Raw genomic sequence first — 19,191 nt, forward strand, 5'->3', positions numbered from 1 at the left:
GCCTGGAACTCATGGTGATCTTCCTGCATCAGTCTCCCTAGTGCTGGGATTACAGGTGTGCATCACCATGCCCAGCAGAAAATTTTAAAAATGTAATCTGTTTTGTAGCACCTACCTTCCCCGAATATGACCACGACTTCCTTCTCTTTGACTATTTCAACATGATATTTATAACAAATGTAACAATAGTATCTGCTATATGGGGCTGTGATAAACTATCTAAAATTTACTTTAATTAAAAAAAGAAAAACGAAAAAAATTCAGTACCTTGATCCTTGCCAAAACTTCCTCGATGTATACCAGACTGCATGTTATACACATCTACAGTTCCCGATGAGAGGCCGATTACAGCAAAGTTTCCACAAGAAGTTATATCCACTGCCTTCAGGGATAGGAGAATAGAAATTAAATACAATGACATAATTCAACCCTATTCCATTCTTAAAGAAGTACATATAAATTATATGAGACAACAAAACATAACAAGTTAAAGCAAATGAAATTTATGAAGTCAGGAGAACTGTTTATCAAGATGATTGTTTATTTTAATTTATTCTGGGCAGTGTTAACGGCAAAGCACTCCGCAGCCCAATTTTTCCCTATTTTTCTTTACTTTGGTAATTGCTCCTGAAGCTGATATACCATCAGTTAGAATGCTCCATGAAAAAGACCAAAATACTTTAATTATGAGATATCAGGAAGGCAATATATGACATATGTTGAAAACATAAGATGGACAATCTATTTATTAGGTCATGGCCAGAAAGATCTCCAACTATTCATGTGTCAGTCAGATGTCATTCACCAAAGAAATCATTCAAAAGACCGCTGAATTTAGAATTAAAACAGATGAGCTTGATGGCTTAAATGAAAATATTTAACTGAGATTTAATGGAGAAAATATTTGAGGTTTAATATTTAACTATACAAAGCAAAATAAAGTTGATACACCATTTTGTGTCAGAAGTAGCAATATTCCTGGGTCAGGAATAGCAACATTCAAATACCACATTTCTAGGCTATTACATGAGAATGTTTCATGTACACATATTTTTCTAAATAATTAAAGGTCATTCCATTAAAAAAATGTTCTACATAGGAAATAATACCCCATGCTTAGAAAGCATTTTATCCTCCTAAATGGAACAGAAACTTCCAATCTTAGTACATGTGCTGCCAAAGCGAGCACAATAGAACAAAAATTTAACCTTATCTATTTTGATTAACTCATATTTATGTGGTGTTATAGTGTTACTTCCTCAGGAACTAATCAAGATAGCAGGCTATAATCTGTAAGTAATAAAGGCCTCTCTTGACCCTGCTACATTTTTTACAACTTATTTTAATAGGATTTATTGTTGTTAGTGTGCCTGCTTCCAGCAATCTTTCCAAATTTATTACTTCTATTTCCTATGACATAATAAACAGAGTAAAAAAGAAGTACCTTTGGGTCACAAATTATACTTTGGTGCATGGGCTGTCTAACAATTTTTTTTTTACTGGTTACTGGCCTTGTTTCAAGTAGCTGAAGTTGCCAGAAAAAGGACTCAGCACCAGTGAGGATCATTTATATGGTAAAAATCCTGATTATGAATGATTACTATAGAGTATAACAATACAGGTGCCAGGATGAGTAGTCTTAGGCTCGAATTTCAGCCTTCCTACTTATCAGCTTCACTGACCCATAGGCAAGTCACTCATTACATTAAGCCTCAATCTCATCACCTGTAAAGAGGCCAATGACAGACCAAATCAGAACATTTGTGAACATAATCTGAAATACATGCCAAACAAGGAGCCTGGAACAAAGTAAGCACTCATAAAATACCAGCTGCTATCTTTGCCACTACTACTACAACTGCTGTTCAAAACTGTACAGGTAAACTACAGAAACATAAATCAGAATCTGTATGGTTTAGACAATTATATAAAAGCTTAAGACTGACTTTTCCTACTATTAAGAGTAAAGCTTACATACTTAAATATGTACATGATATACATATGTATATACTTAAGTATGTACACAACAGGGTTAAATGTTGAATTATACTCTTTAGCACTGTCAAAAGCACAGGCATTCATTTAGAAATTATTAGAACTAATAAATCCAGTAAGGTTGCAAGATACAAGATTAATATAACCCAAAATAACAATTTCACTTATGGTAGCACTGTAAAGAATAAAATACAGGAAAAATTTAATCAAAGAAGTGTGAGACATACATAGACAAGTATAAAACACTATCAAGAGAACTTGTTCCTGGGTCAGGAATGGCAACATTTAAAGTGATCTACAGAATCAAAGTCCTAGCTGTGCTTTCATAAATTGACAGGCTATTCTTAGAACTCATGGGACCAAAAGAGCCAAAGCAATTCTGAAAAACAAGAACAAACTTGGAGGACTCAACTTCCTGATTTCAAAACTTTTATAAAGCTAACATAACTGAGATAATATAGTACTGGTATAGGGACAGACACATACAAAAGGCCCATCACCACATGAAAACACCATAAATCCTTGAGGAAATACAAATTAAAAACTCGCTGGGATGCTACTTTACATCCAACCTCAAGTAGTAACATAAATCTCTGCAACTTGCAAAACTTAACAGGAAATAACTTCTCAATGTTACATGTTTCTTTTGAACAATGTTATCAGGGAATCTGAGTAGGACAAAATTATCATAGGTCAGTTTTAAAGGAGAAACAAGTTCACTTACTGTTGCAGTGATGTCATCCGTCTTCAATTCTTTTGGCTTGAGAAAGTAAGAGCCTATTGTTGCTCTTTGATAATTCCATGTTGAGCAGGATAGCTTACCTTGATGGCAAGCAATGATACCATCCCAGTCACTCTCACGAGCTGACTCTACAAATAATTAAAATCATAAACTGATCTTCACGCTGTCATTATTAAGCACCTAATATTCCACCTTAATATCAGGTACCAGAGATAGAATAGTAAAAAGGTTATCTCTGATAACAATGAGCTTCCAATATAACAATTATTATTTGTAACTGACAAGTAAAAACTATGTATGATGGTGTTCAATGTATTCTGATGTTGTACACACTGTGGAATGACTCCTTCAAGTTAACACATGTTAACAACAGATTTTCTACATAAGAAATAATAGTGAGAGTGTAATGGCATGATAGTGTATTATAAAAGAACCTGGGAAAAGTTTCACTAAGAGATTTTGGGAAAGTAATATATAGCTTCCTGAAAAAAAATAGTACAAGTAAAAATTAGCTGGGCAGAGGTTGGCAAAGTCCTATTGAAAATAAGCCCAACAGTAACTGAACAAAACTGAGGATACCAAATAGGTGAAGTATTTTCTTGGGAGACATAACAGGACAAGGTAACTAGGGATGCACTACAATCTTCAAAGCCTTTACAGAGAGAAAATTCTAGCCTAAAAATAGTGAAGATGCTACTAAAAGATTTTAAACAATTGGATGATATAATTCAGATGTATGTTTTGGAAAAATCCTTCAGGCTCTAAGAAAACGAGAGAGGAAGGTGGTCAAAAAAGAAAAAAAAAAATGAACAGGATGTTATACCCTTGAAATAATAACCATAAAGCAGAAATGGTATCTACACAGTTATTTCCTGAGTTTTATTTTTCTAAATGGAAAGAAGCTCTGCTCAAATGACATACACTAAAATCTCAATGTACTTCAATGTTGATTCGTTATAGCTCTATGTCCTTGCATATCTCAGTTCTCATGCTTCCACATTAGTGGCTTTCATTGTATCAGCCATATGACAGAATGAAAAGGGCTATAAAATCAAAATACTACTAACAGTACCTGTTACAGAAAATAACAATGCCTGAAATAAATTCATGCTACAAACAACTCATTTTAATCTATACACAAAATCAGCACAAATTTGAGATTATTTTCTAAACAACAGCTGCAAATTCAGTTATTAAAACGAAAGAAGTAAGTAGAAAACAACGAAGAATTTCTTAAAACATAGAATGAAGCTACTTACCAGCTGCAAACTTCGTGATAGGTGGAAGTTTTACTGACATGGCATTTTGAAGTCCTTTACGTTTGACTCTCTTTTTATTTATTAATCCTGAGGTTAGGGGTAACAAGTAATAGCTATGAATATCTTTCTCAATGAAAAGTACATATACTCATAACAATCTATTTATTGCCACAAACTATATTCAAGATATTCCCATTAAAGTCAGGAGCAAAACAAGAATGCAATCATTATTACCACTGACTGTTTACATCTGGTTTATGTAATTAAGACATGAAAACAAATTATAAAGTATAAATAACTGAAGATCTGGTAAAATCGCTGCAATGATATGGTGGTCATACAATCAAGTCAATCAAAAGAAGCAACCAAATAATTATCAGGAAAAGTTTCACTGTTTAATCACTATGAGGTGGGATCAAAAAATACAATGAATGTTTAAATATTTTTAAACTGTTACAGTAAAAGACACATTGACATCCACCCCCCTAGTAACACTCCCCCTCACTTTGAACATACAAATCCCATTGTTCCTGCCACTTTCTGAAGTCCTCCTTCATAAGCATCTTTAGCTGTGCTGTCCTGGCTTCCTTGATTGATTCAAAACATTTTACCTTCCACAGTCATTTCGATTTTAGGGAAGAGTCAGAAGTCATATGGTATCAGATCCAGTGAATAAGGTAAATGAGGACACACTAATGTTTTCATGAGCCTGTCTTTCTACAGCATTCATCCCAGACATTCACCAGTAAAAACTGCCAGAACTGCTTCAGAAAGTGGAAAAAACGACGGGTTAAGTGTCAAAGGAATATTTTGAAGGGGATTACAGAAAACGTGTCTTTTACTGCATTAAGTTTTAATTTGAACATTCACCATATATTTTGATCACATCTCATGAGAAAGCCAACTTCCTAACATGGTACCAACAATCAATAATACAGTGAACAACGATTTCATTTATAATAACAGTAAAATGTCACTGAATAAAATCATATTCATAGAACCAACATAAAGACAACTTAAAACTTCACTTAAGTATGTTTTTTATAAAAGACAACTTGAATGAGAATATATCATATTCTTAGATTGGATGATTCTTAAAAGATATCAAATATAAAATATCTCCAATGTAATTTAAAATGATTCTAAAATCATTTGATTTTAAATTTTTCATCTGGAAGTATACACTTATATGAATGTCTAGGATAATTACTTTAAAAAGATTATTGTGCATGCTTTGGCAGCACATATACTAAAACTATTAGTATATATTTGTATATATTAGACTATTGATTACCCTGGAAAACATTTTTAGTCAACAAACCTTTCAAAGGCTAGAAAACATAGCAAGAAAATAAAGTAAGAGCCCTTCATAGCAAGAAAAAAAAAGAAAAAAATCGAGAGACAGAGACTGGTTATTTTGATGCTTTGATTAATTTTGTTTCCTTATGTAAAATTCTGCATATACAGGCACAAATTAGGTTACCGGTCTCTCCTGGGGGGCAGCAGTGCATTTTTATCACCCAAGATGCCTAACATTTTTAAATAATCTGATTTCATTATTTCACAGCAACTTTGATACTAGGATATTATTAGTACCTCGTCCATTTACTTTCTTTATCTAAGACAACGTATTACTAAAACCTCCACCAGTTTTGTCACAAGAATCTAAAAAATGTTTCTTTTGTAACCAGCAGCTTATTTTCTATCTTGCAAATGACCTACCATGTCCCAGGCTCTTGTTGAATTTTTCATGTACCGTGGAAAATGACTGAAGAGTTCCATCTTGGCCTACAGATACACACAGAAATTCCTAATTAGACTTCATCAAAACAAGCGCCATGCGAACCACAGATCTTATAAAATTAGGTTCTATAAAAAGGGCAACGTTACAGTTTAGGATCACTTAAACACTTCAATTAAAAAATGTGTAAATAATAAACTGAATGAATCCTGAGCTTCTGTCTCTCAGTACATACTAAAACAGTAAGGACAGATGGTTGAAACTCACTTGCACTTAGAATTTGTTGTCCATTTTGTCCATAATATCTGATACTGGTAAGAGGAGCACTATGTCCCATTCGGAATCTCAAAAGTCGGGCTTCACCTGCAGGCCCATCAAATATCCACACCTGCCAAGAAATAAAATGGTAACATTTTCCTACTATGTGCTATCTGATCTGCAAGTAGTTAAGCTACTACAGAAATCACTACTGGTATTGGGCAACCTACCAGATCACTGACACCGGACTGGGAGCTGGGAAAAAATAAGTTTCAATTCTTTTTTTACTTCATTTCAGTCATTATTAGTGCCTCATTCTATATTCTTTCCCTTTTTTATATTCAAGACTGATACATTAAAGCAGGCTTATAATAACCCAAAGTGTAGGTCAGATGAGCTAATAAGAGAACAAAAATAATCATAATACCCTGACAGCATTATCAGCGCCATTTGTGACAAGGAGTGGCTCTCTATGGAGAAACGTCAGTCCAGCAATTGCTGTAGAATGTGCATTTCTCATCTGATTGATTAATTTTTTATCTTCTAGATCCCAGAGTCCAATATGGCCACATGGGCTTCCAGCTGCCATTATTGGATGACCATCTGTTATTAAAATAAAACAGGTTAAGAAAAACAAAAACCTAACCATCCTCTCTTTTAACTTATTTATAATAAAGTTAGAAAAGATTATACCAATAATCTTTCCATGTTCCTTTACCTGCAGTATTTTATTAACTTCTAAACTACACAAAAAAAAATCTGTTAAGATTTCCTTAAATCTATTAAGATGACCTTTAAAGTAAAGCATTTCAAGTATTCTTAACTTTTATAAATTAAGTTACCTGTGCGAAATGAAATTGAAGTAATGGGTCCCCAGTCTTGGCGAAACTTCATTAATGTTTCATCAAATTTAATGTTGTGAATGATAACCTGACCCGACATAAGACCAACAGCAACAACATCCACAGCTGGTGCCTGAAAATTAAATTACTCAACTTTTTACTTTCTTAAGCAATGAAGTTTTAATACTCTTGATGATATGTATATTACTTATACATTATCAAAAGAAATAAAATGTCTTCTTAAAGGTAGCAAAAAGCTGCACAACCATTACTATTCTGGCACACTGTAACTGTTACTCAACATGAAAGCATTTAGGAATGATTTTTCCGATTACTTCCCAGCTTTAATTCTGCCACTCAAATCTCCTCCCAACACCTAAACAAAGCTGGTTTGGTAACAAAAGAGTCACACAGAAAAGGAAGCTGATGTGTGAAATCACTACAGATCCGCGACCAGATGAAACAGAAGAGATCAGCCACAGAAAATAAATGAATTGGGGACTGGGGATTTAGCTCAGCGGCAAAAGCGCCTGCCTGGCAAGCGCAAGGTCGTGAGTTCAGTTCCCGGTACCGGAGAAAAACCAAAAAAAAAGAAAATAAATGAAGACTGGCCATAAGGGGTCAACTACAAAGGAAGTGAAAGTTCACTCAAGGTGTGTAGGAAAAACCTGTAAAATATGCTAAAAGGCAAAAAAGTTGTATAACTAGTCTGCTCTAGCACTAACGTTCCATGATAATAGTGCAATAATTACAATGCTTTAACACAATAGACACACTAGATTTTATATAGACATTCATTCATTCATACATGGTTTACTGACTCAAAAACAAAAAAAAGGTTATTTCTGGAAGAGTCTAGCATTGAATAAACATAAGCATTTTTGGCCCAATTATTTCAAGCCATAAATCTAAATATCCTGACGAACTTCTTGGTATGACCTGGAGTTTCTCTTGTGTTAACAAACCCATAAGGTACTAAGTTACATTCCTGCAGAAGGATTCACGAAGTCCCACAGCAACCACAGGTTTACAGTACAATTCTAAGCACAAAAAGTTTTACAGGCAAAGGTAGCATTCCCAGTTTTCAACTACACTTTCAAAGTTCCATTTCCTTAGGATAACCACTATAAAAATAAACCAAGTTATATTATTATTTTGTCTTTAGGTCTAAAAATACGTTGATCCCTGAACTTAAAATACCCCGTTACTAATATTTCTTCTTCTCTAACAGAAAATGACTAACCTGCTGAAGAGCTGTCACGCCAACTTTCCATCCTGGAAATGTATATAGAAGTTTACTACAAGAAAAAAAAAATAGTTGAAAGCTATATTTTTAAGGAAAATAAAATGGAATATATATTAAAAAGTGAAATGATAAGAGGGGTTACTCTACCACATACTATCATAAAACATACATTAACTAATGTAATACTCAAACATTATCCCCATTTTCCAGAAAATAGAACTGAGATCCAGATGCATTTTAGAGATTAGACTGCAAATTGCTACACTATACTATCTCTTTAAAAACTTATTCACTGGTGACATAGCTGAGCAGTGCAGAGCCTGCCTGGCAAGCACAAGGTCCTGAGTTTGATTCCTGGTACCCCCTAAAAATTATTCAAGTAGAAGAAAAATTACATGAGTAAAAATACCATTTTATTTATATCATAATAAAAAATATCTTGGACTATAGGCAGACCTCATTTTTCTCTGCAATGTTTATCTAGAAACATTAATACTAAAGAGAACACAATATATTAGCCTTTAACAAAATAGTACTTGTGTGTTACATGAACTACTTTATGACAATAGTGATGCTACTGGTTCAGATTCAAATCACGAATGATAAATTATAAGTCTATGGAGCATAGATATCTACAATTAGTACAATAATACTCAGCAATAATCATTAAAGTATCAAGCCGTATATTAATTTTTGTAAATGGGTACAAATTACTCAAAATTTATACAGTAAATACTTAAAGTACAATGAAGAATTGCAAATATCACATGAATAACGTAAGGAAATAACCTTAGGAGCACAGTAGATATCCCCAAGTCTGGCACAGAGTAGGCAGTCAATGGTATTTGTTAAAATGAGCTGAAATTAGTGATTCAAAACTAGGAATTATGATAAACATTAAAAGTTTTCTTTTTGCATTTTCTAAGTCCTTTGGAAAAGAAACTGGAGTAGTCAAACATTTAATCTACATCAATAATACTATAGCAGATATTTACCATATTGATGGTTTATGATGAAAAGTATTTTTTCCCTGAAAACTATTTCTAAATGCAAACGCTAAATTATCACTTATTTGCTTTACTATCTCTTTCCTTCTTAGTTAATCAAAAACCAGATACTGCCCAATGATAGTCTTGTAACATTTTACTAGACAGAGCCCTCTCTATAGCTATACAGATTCTTTCCAGATAATGAGCCATTAGTAAGTACGTTTTAGTTAGTACTTATGAAGCTGCATATCATGTGTCTAGACCACATGCCAGTTTTTGAATATGCAACACCATAAGCAAGAATTTTAAAACCAGCCATATTGATTACAACATGTCTTTTTTGTTGTTGTTGGTACCACGAATCGAACTCATGACATCAGGCTTGCCAGGCAAGTACTTATGCCACTGACCTACATCCCCGGCTCTTAAAACCAGCTGTATTTATTGATAGGCTCCAAATAAACATAGAAGGGCAAGGAGAATTGAGAGACTTAAAAATGTATCGGGAAGTAGTAGGTAAGGACAAGGTAAGAACTACCAATGTTATTTTTTAAATAAAGTGCTTACTTGGATTTAACATTCCACAACTGCAGGCTTCCTTGTTCACTGCCCAGAAGTATTTTATTCAAATAAGTACTTGGATGCAAAATTGTAGAAATTTTGAAAGCTGATTTATCAAAAGTCAACTGCAGGTATTCTTCTACAAAGGTGAAAGTTATAAATAACAGGTAATTATTTTTATAAAATAGCTTAACGTATTTAATATACCCATATTCTTATCACTTACAAGTATATAATATATACACCTGTGTTGAGTGCTTGTTCGGCAGCACATATACCAAAAAGAAAAAGTGTAGCACATGAAGAGAACCATATGCTAAAAGAAAGCAAACATTTGTAAAATAACCTATCAGCATTCCTTGGGAAATAAAATAAATGTGAAGGGGACAACCTTTCAAGGCAATTTAAACTGTCAAAAATTTTCTACAAATTCTAATATACATATTTCACTGCAAATTACTTTACAGAAAAAAAATAAGGATAAAACATGATCCTTGGAATCAGCATTAATAATCTTACAATTTGATTAAGATGTATGAGTGAGTGAATGCTCTATGTCGGAGCCAAATATCTGGAAAGCTTGGTGAGCCATTTGAAGCTATGAAAAGTAAGAGTCAGACCTCCGTGAAGTCGAGAACAGGGCTTCTCATAAATTTGCACAGAAGAATCTCTAATAGAGGAGAGGAAAAGAACTTACAACCCTATGAAGTAGGGAGTGGCACAGCAAGCACAGTAATCACTTCCTACAAAATCAAACAATTCTTCAAACTCTTACAAAACCTGATATTGTTAACAGCAAGAAAAGGCATCAACACCAGACAGAAGCTATTGGGTTTTAACACTCTGATTCTATACCCTTACAAAAGTTTGGGGAAAAAAAAGCAAAAACAAAACAGTGTTGGAGTTTAACCCCAGACCTCATGCATGCTAAGCAAGCACTCTGCCAATGAGATGTCCCTCCAGCTCCATTCGGCCTTTTAATATTCATCTTCATAGAGAATAGTTCTAGCATTCTAATCCCCCTACTTGAGCAAAAGCAAAGAAAAACAAAACATAGGGGAGAGGGTTCTTAATCTCAGTTAAAACACAGAATGACTACCTTAAGGGTAATCTCTAGGACAGTGGTTGCAAACCTATGGCACATGTGCCACAGCAGGCTATCTGGATTATTGAAAGCTCTAAAAAGTCTGCCATTGTTGCTCTAGGATATTTACTAAAAAATAAATATACTCCATTGAACAATAGATAACAGAGAAATGATTTCAACTAAAAATGTAAACAGATTAAAGAATTTAAAAGATTTAATTCAGGATGGACCCCCCAGTATTTTAGTAAAGAAAGCTGGAGATATTCTGGTGATAAATTCCTAATCTTTGAAAATACAATCTTCATATCATTCAAAAAATATACATATTTTCCTTCAGATTAGAGTATCTTCAAGTTCACTATTATAACCTCTACTAAAACTTGAAAATACTCATCAATAATTACACCGGTGTGAATATATATCAAAATTCATTCCACATGCCGGGTGTGGTGGCCCATGCCTGTAATCCTAGCATTCAGGAGGCTGAGGCAGGAGGATCAAGGCAAGCCTGGGATATATAAACAAGTTCTAAGCCAACCTGTACTACACAGTGAAATCCTGTCTCAAAAAACAAACAAACAAAAAAATTCATTCCACAGAGGAAAAAAAAAAAACCTTGGAGAACAGTAAAGGAAAATGTTTTAGCTGAGATGAACACATTAAATAGGTTACATTTAACATAGAGCCTTTTTTCTTCTTTAACTGTTTACATGTGAAACCTCTGGTATAGAAATCGTACTTGCTAGATCTTTTTAACTTTACACATACCATCCCAAGGTAAAGGAAATAAATTAGTTGATTCTTACCTTCTGAATATATGTGCCAAATAATAAGAACGCTGTCAGTATCAACAGAGATAATGTGATCTCCGAAGGGTTGCAAAAGTTGGATTTCTGCCTTATGACCCTTAAAGGTATGTACTACCTACAATGTCAAAGTTTAAAAGAATTCCATATTATTGCTTATATACCATACAGTACTAGTCACATTATCCAAAAAGCAAGCTATTCCTACAAATGTTCATGTTAAGAAATGTAGTCCAAACAGCAAGGAACCAGGCATATTCTTTGCTCCCTCAGAAAGAGCAATAACGAAGTAAAGCACAGACTAATTAACAGAGATATTTTAGTCCTTAGACTGACCTCCAAGGGCACAGCACTTGCCTACTGAGGTTAGGAAAGAGGCATACACACACACCTAGGGCCCTTACCCAGTTCAGCCAATCAAACGCCCTGCACCAAAAGAACTGGTACATTCTAGAAGGCTGACCTCTACACATTCTATCACCAGCTGGTCTCCAGATGAGATGGGAGAGGGGGATGTAGAGTGCTTCTCCTCTATACCTTTCTGCTTTGACACAGAACACCCTTAGAGTAGCTGATAACTGTAACTATATCCTCTCCTCCATGGTTTTAGTTCTCATCATGCTGCAATAACACAATTTCATATAATTTACTCATTGAAGTCTCGTCATATGAACCATATATAATGCATGTGTGGAAGCATAAGTGTACATATGTACATATACAGGGGAAAGTGATTTTCTCTTTCTCTAGAAAACTGAGTAAACAGCAGGAAGAAAAATATCTGTACAAGTTCACATAGTTCAGAGATACAAACCTCCTTATTACGGGCAAATGCAGAGAAAACATTCCCATAAGCAGTGAAGACTAGCCTCCCATCAGCTGCCATACAGCAGATATCCTGTGGAACAGAATTACCTAGAAAAAGTGTAAAATAAGGGTTTTTAAAGATCTTGAAACAGAAATGTTAAAATATATACATATATATAAAACATTTTTCATGGTTATAACATTAAAACATATCCTTCAATAGTAATGAAAGCTAAGAGTTTTGACTTCAATGTTACAAATGTGTCGGATTCATAGATGTACATAATCTTGAAGAAATGAAAAGCTTTTGGAAGTATCTGGAAACAATCATCACTTGATACACAAAAGTCCAGTTGATGGGAATGCAGTCTTCCTGTGAGTATCTTTAAGAATATAAAGTTCACCAATAACTCCAGATAAAAATTAAAAGTAAATCAAGACCTAGATTCACATCTACTCTTTGGACCAACTCCAAAGAACTCCATATGGTATTCTACATCTTGACTTTTAAGGTAATTAAACATGATATGGTTTCCACTCAGTCTTCTCCAAAGTAAATACGCCTATCACTTCTCATATGGCATAATTTCTTGATTTCGCTCAGTGATATGGACACACTGCACTTTTCTTTTGGAGGTAGGAGGTTAGCAGTAGAGGATGGTCTAAGTGTTTCTATGTAGCATGTTTCCTTTTGAGATTTAGTTTCCATAGTATTACTTTTATAGGTTCATCATTCACTTTTGTATTCCACTTACGTTACAAGTCTTTCTTTTGCCTTCTAATCTTTTAAGAAAACCATAAATTATCAGACATACACAATAGATTCCTTATAGGTTTCCTGTATTTCTCTAATAAGGCTCATATGTGAAGGTAAAACTGGTACCTTTCAGCTTTGGCAAGTCCTTTATTCTATTAAACAGTTCAAGAAAATAAATCTCCCTCCCACTGGAAAAAATACCCAAACTTCTCTTACTTCTCCTGTAAATGTCTTCCTTACAGAAGAAGGAAATGATAAAAACAAAAATTACTATTTAGCAATCATCACACTAATAACTGATTCAGGAAAGTATCATCACTACGTGCTAAGAGCAGCAGGTGAAACTCTGAAGAGTACCAGGATATTTACACAACCTCAATGCATCTTACCACAACAGACTTATTAATTACACCAGGCAACACAGTAACTGTAAAATAGAGCCACCTGACAGATATCACTTTAACCAAATTAGCAAAGTTATCACCGTCAGGAATAGAATTAACCAACTACTTGTGTCTTCTGATAGAATTCACTGACAAGCCAGCATAATTTCTTTGTTATTCCTGCTGAAGTACATCCATAACTTAAATCTAACTATAACAAAGCACCAGAAAAACTCAAATTGAAGGACATTCTAAAAAAGAATTAGCTTGTATTTTTCCAAGTCAATATTGTGAAATTCAATGAAGACCCTGTCCTGGACTTCTGTTTTTGCTATTTAGGCTTATGCTCCCTCCACCCAGGATTCTATGTTACAATAAAAAAGTAAAGATACTAAACATGCATAAAATTCAGAATGAAGTTCACACTTACTTACTGCAACCAGACTAAGTTTCTGAATCTGTTTACAAAAAGAAAAAAAAGTTAGTAAGTTCTTATTAACAAATACAATTATAACGTCTGAAGATTAAAGCATAAACTCATACATAAATTGTCTACTCTGCCCTTCCTAAAAAAGACACTGACCCTAATGTTCATTAGGAAAATTTATATTTTCAACAATTTCATCAAGAGTAGTGTTCGAAACAGTTTCTGTAAATGGGCCCAAGAACATGTACTTTAGGCTCTGTGAGTTCAACTCTGTCATTGGTGCATAAAAGCAGATGCATAAAATAAATAAATGTGCATGAGTGCATTCCAATAAACTTTTATCTACAGACACTGAAATTTGATAGTTTTCATGTCATGAAATATGTATTCCTCCAACCTGTACAAAACTATCAAAACCATTCACAACTCCTGGTTTATTCAAAAATAAACAGTGGGCTGGAATGGCTTGCAGACTGTAATTTGCTGATTCCAATATGTGGGTATTATTCAAACTATGCAACCCTGAGGAAGTTACTCAACTTCCTTATCCTTAAAATTCCTCATCTGTAAAATAGGGATTAAAACAGCTACGCAGTTTACGGGACTACGAAAATTCAATGGGATTATAAATTTGTGTAAAATAGAATGGAGCCAGTCATACAGTAAATGCTCAGTAAATGGCAGCTGCTATAACCACCACTGTCGCCTCTCCACAGCTGGCTAATTTCCCTGTACAAAAAGCTAATCTGTAGGAAGTCTGATTGTGGACAGTATAACAGCCATGGCCATAGGACAGAGCACTTATACACCAAATCAGAAACTTGATCTCATTAAGGCTATTTTTTTCTCCCATATTATTTTCAATTTCAGACATGAAATGATTGGCTGGTATGAGAAGCATATACAGTCCTTAGCCAATAGAGTCCTTAGGCAATAATTGTACGCTATAATGCTATGGGAAGAGTAAATTTAAAAGTGTATCATCAATGTTAAAAGGAAAGGGGATCTCAAAAACCTTTTTTATGACAAAATTTCAATGCGGTGTGGAGTAAACAGTGAAACTTTTATATAAATGTGTTACTCTCCTAACCCCACAATTTCTTTGAAATAGCATAGGGCAAAATGCATTTGTGTACAATTGAGTGTCAGAAAAGATGGCATACCAAAGATTTCAGAACTTGTTAAAGTAAAAACTTAGGGGACGTTACATCTCAGAAATAAGATTTTAGCAAAGAGGAAAAAAAAGAAAAACCCACTAACAAGCAGGAGGATCTTGACAAGTAACTTAATTTTTCTAATCTTTCTTATTTTATGTAGGAGGGCTACAGGATAATGTGGCTTATCTTACAAAGAAACTGCTGCGAAACTGCTGCAAGGCTTGTAATGACACTGTGCCAGGTGCTCAAATGTGAGCCCATAAATCTTAATCTCACCCTAATTCTCCCAGCGGCTTTTGGTCTACATTTCCCACGCAGTTTGCGTCACCGACTACCAACAAAAACGGCTTTGCAAGCCTTCCAGCTGCAAGACCTTAAGAGCGACGGAACTTGGATGCTTCATGTTTACATCTTCGGGGAAAGGCCAATAAACACTAAGCAACTGCGCTGCCACAGAACCGCGACGCTGTGCACAGCACAGTATTCGCCCCCGGCTAGGCTGCCTCGGGACTTGTCGCCCGCTGAACGGCCAGGGCCGAGCACGTGGCCGCCGGGACAGCCGCTAACAAACCGGGAGTGGAGACGCGGGGCTGGGCCACAAAGGAAAGCGCTGCGAAGTACCGGGCGGCGGGGCTGCCCCGGGCCGGCGCTGGGAAGCGCGGAAGGCGCTCCTCGGGAGGTGGGGGAAGAACACCACTCACGTCATAGGTGTGGAAGCTCTTGCCCACGCAGGTCGTTACGTAGAACTGGCGTTTGAGCGCGCTGAACCGCACCACGTGCGGAATATCGTTGCTAAACAGCCCCAGGGCCCGGAACCCTGCGAAAAGCGCGCTGGCCGTGCGGCCTTCCGCGCCGCGTTCCATCGCCGCCGCCGCCCCAGTTCTCAGCTCCCGGCCCCTTGGAAAGCGCTCTTCAGCCCTTCACCACCTCTCTTGGAAAAACCTTTCCGCGAGCTGGAGATTGGCGGGCACTTCCGCTGCCCACTGCCAATCGCATCAGCGGAGACTGGCCTCGGTGCAACATAAAAAGAGCTCCTCACGGAGCACGCAAGAGAGGCGCTACTTGGTTCCGCGGACCAAAGAAGCGAGCACGTTTTGTTGTGCTTTCCGGCTCGGTTGCTGCCGGAAGAAACCAGACTGGCGTTCTGAGGGGGCTTTACTCGTGGGGAGCGCAAGGGAAGGGATGGCCAACAATGTGGAAAGGAGAGTGTCTTAACTAGCACGACAAAAGGTTCAACCTGTGAATATAAAGAATGAGACTAGCGAGAATATTTGAAGACTGGATATTTGATAATATTAAGAAATTATGGTTGTTTTTAAAGTACGTGGTAGTATTGTAATTACGTTTTAAAATATCTTTATATTCTGAAGATACACGTGCACAGATCATATGTGTGGGAATTTACTTTAAAATAATAGGAAATTCGAGTCCAGGTTTAGATGCAACAAGGCTGAAGCCAGGGAATGAGTATGTGAGACTTGGTAATACTTATGCTTTGGTATAAAATCAAAATTATCCATAATAAAAATACTTTTGCTTTTTAAAAACAGTTTGCTTACACTAAAATCGGTTGGAATGTTGTTGGGTTACTAATTGTTTTTGTTTTGTTTTGTTTTTGTTTTTTTCCGGTACCGCGAATCAAACTCACGACCTTGCGCTTGCCAGGCAGGCGCTGTGCCGCTGAACTAAATCCCCAGACCCGGGTTACTAATTTTTACCTCTGAATTATGGAAGTATGTACAAGAAAGTTTAACTACTGCATGTACATTTTAAAAGGTTTTCTAAATTGTGTATAAAGCAGCTTTTGCTTATCTAATCAGAAATCAATACTTTTCAATATATTGGTAATTATGGGATCAAAAAAGTCCTAACCAGGAATTTATAGTTTGCAAAGCCACTGATAACCAGTATTTTAATAGTTTCAAAATCAGGTTGTGAGGTATTTACAGCAAAAATGCTCCTTTATAAATGAGGAAGCTTGATCGTTCAGGTGAAGTGATTTGTCCATAGTTTCTAAAATTCTAAAATGTCAAAATCAAGACCTTTTTGTTACTGACTTTGTGCCGGTTGTCAAGGTGGTGATTCTTGGCTCCTGGTATCCCTTCGTGGAGTCTCTCTCACACTGAAAAGAACTGATCTTGTGTAACCAGGCTGGATCATAAAAGACACTGAAATATCTCATTTTCTTTGTCCTTCTTGAGTCACTAGCTCTGAGGAAAGTCAATGTTGTAAGGTTGTTGAGACTTATAGAGTGGGTCACTTACTGAGAAACTGACGACCTCCTGCCAAGATTTAGAAAAGCCGAAGAAGGGGAGGTCACTGAAGAGCAGTTGAAGGATGAGACAAATGTGTACTCAGTAATCATGTTCTGAAAACCAGATTCTCAGCCAGCCACATAATAGGTGTGAGTTCACATTAAGGATCGAGAGGTCCTCAGAGGGTACCTAACTTCCTCAGGATCACTAAATATTGAATTTTGAATTTAGATCTGTCTGGAAATCAGGACTATCTTTTTCATTACTGAGAATTGAACCCAGTTGTTCGCTTCCCCCTTTTAAATTTCAAGAGAGGGTCTTTTTAAATTGCTGTGCTACTGTTGGGTGACTGGAGTTTATGGTCCTCTTGCCTCAACCTGGACTTTATGGTCCTCTTGCCTCAATTAGCTGGGCAGAGAACCCAAAATTCAAGAATCCAAAACTAATGGAAAATCTAGTAATGTGGTAACAGTAGATATGTATGTCAGCTGTTGAGCTGTGATCATTTGAAGAAAGGGTGTCATAAAAGCTGATGTGAGCATGCTTTATTTAATAGTTGGCCAGAGTTCTTTTCTCCATACAAGTGTTGCTGTTTAGCTGGCAGTAAAGTTCATGCATGTGTGTTGGGAAAGAAGGGAACTCTGGGGTGTGATGGAAAACTACAATGAATTTTAAATTTTAAACACAGTTTGTTACAGTAAAAGACAAATTGCCATTAATCCCCCTCATAACACTCCTCTTGTTTCAAAAAATTTTGAAAAAACGTATCCCATTATTCTTGCCACTTTCTCAAGCAGTTCTTGGAGCCCTCACTTGTGTCTTTAGTTGCACTGTCATGTCTGCCTAAATGTCCTGAATTGATTCAAAGTGTTCACCTTTCATAGTTATTTTGACTTGAGGGAGGAGCCAGTAGCCCCAAGATGCCAGATCTGGGACATCTTGAATAAGGTCAGTGAGAACACACTTTATTACATTTTAAACTGCTTCAGAAAGTTGCAAGAAGGATAGGATCAGTGGGTTTGAAGAAAGGGTATTTTGGGGGAGATTAATAGCAGTGTATCTTTTGCTGTAATACATTTTTAAATTTAAAAATTTTTATCACAGTGTATAGCTATTGCCTTTTCACTTAGAGATGCCCTCAAAGACACTAGTACCAATTTAGAATTTAAGAGGGGGAAGACAAGGGTCTACAGTGACGATGAACCTTTTAGAGATGAGGGCCCAAACTGCAACCCCAAACCCACTTATTTATCTTAAAGTGCCAACACTACAATTAAACTTGAATACTGAAGTTTTAGTTTAGAAAACACACCTGATGCATTAACATTTTTTGTCTTAACAGGAAAACAACACATATGCCATAGGTTGGCCACCACTGCTCTGGGGTACTGTGGTAGAGGTAGTGTATCACTGACAAATGATTATTCATTTCCATTCAACAAATTAGTATTTCACAATATTCAGGAAAATGTATAGCCATGTCATGTCATTTTGAACTTTTTTCACAAAAAAGACTAAGTGTAATTTTTGAGTACTTTATATAATAATGGCAGTTTCTTTTCTGTTACTGACTTTGTGCCAGTTGTCAAGGTGCTGAATCTTGGTTCCTGGTATCACTTTGTGGAGTCTGTCTCACACTGAAAAGGACTGATCTTGTGTAACCAGGCTGGATCATAAAATACATTGAAATGTCTCATTTTCTTTGTCCTTCTTGAGTCACTAGCTCTGAGGGAAGTCAGTGTTGTAAGGTTGCTGACTTACAGAGTGGGTCACTTACTGAGAAACTGAGGGCCTCCTGCCAGCTGCTAGCACTACCTTGCCAGGTATGTGAGTGACCTTCCCTAGAAGCAGATTCTCAGCCATTGTCAAGCCCTCAGAT

The 19,191-nt window shown here is 36.0% G+C and overlaps 1 protein-coding gene across 2 annotated transcripts in view; it reads right to left on the reverse strand.

Annotated features, from left to right (window-relative positions):
- The window catches only part of Wdr36 (WD repeat domain 36), a 35,353-nt gene extending 19,316 nt beyond the window's left edge, over positions 1 to 16,037 (reverse strand). The window contains exons 1-13 of one of the 2 annotated variants that reach the window (XM_005382167.2): positions 15,759 to 16,035; positions 13,904 to 13,931; positions 12,341 to 12,441; positions 11,527 to 11,644; positions 9,640 to 9,772; positions 8,081 to 8,135; positions 6,838 to 6,970; positions 6,423 to 6,598; positions 6,005 to 6,125; positions 5,719 to 5,784; positions 3,997 to 4,083; positions 2,720 to 2,865; positions 268 to 382 (exon numbers count right to left, since the gene is read on the reverse strand). In XM_005382167.2, coding sequence (XP_005382224.1) covers positions 268 to 382; positions 2,720 to 2,865; positions 3,997 to 4,083; positions 5,719 to 5,784; positions 6,005 to 6,125; positions 6,423 to 6,598; positions 6,838 to 6,970; positions 8,081 to 8,135; positions 9,640 to 9,772; positions 11,527 to 11,644; positions 12,341 to 12,441; positions 13,904 to 13,931; positions 15,759 to 15,920 — 1,441 coding nt within the window. In that variant the 5' untranslated portion in view covers positions 15,921 to 16,035. Of the gene's footprint in view, positions 1 to 267; positions 383 to 2,719; positions 2,866 to 3,996; positions 4,084 to 5,718; positions 5,785 to 6,004; positions 6,126 to 6,422; positions 6,599 to 6,837; positions 6,971 to 8,080; positions 8,136 to 9,639; positions 9,773 to 11,526; positions 11,645 to 12,340; positions 12,442 to 13,903; positions 13,932 to 15,758 lie in introns of both variants that reach the window. The other variant, XM_013513044.1, reaches the window with a different exon arrangement.
- Positions 16,038 to 19,191: the final 3,154 nt, after the last annotated feature.

Source organism: Chinchilla lanigera, unplaced genomic scaffold (assembly GCF_000276665.1).
Source record: "Chinchilla lanigera isolate Chin_1 unplaced genomic scaffold, ChiLan1.0 scaffold00017, whole genome shotgun sequence".
Taxonomy (NCBI): domain Eukaryota; kingdom Metazoa; phylum Chordata; class Mammalia; order Rodentia; family Chinchillidae; genus Chinchilla; species Chinchilla lanigera.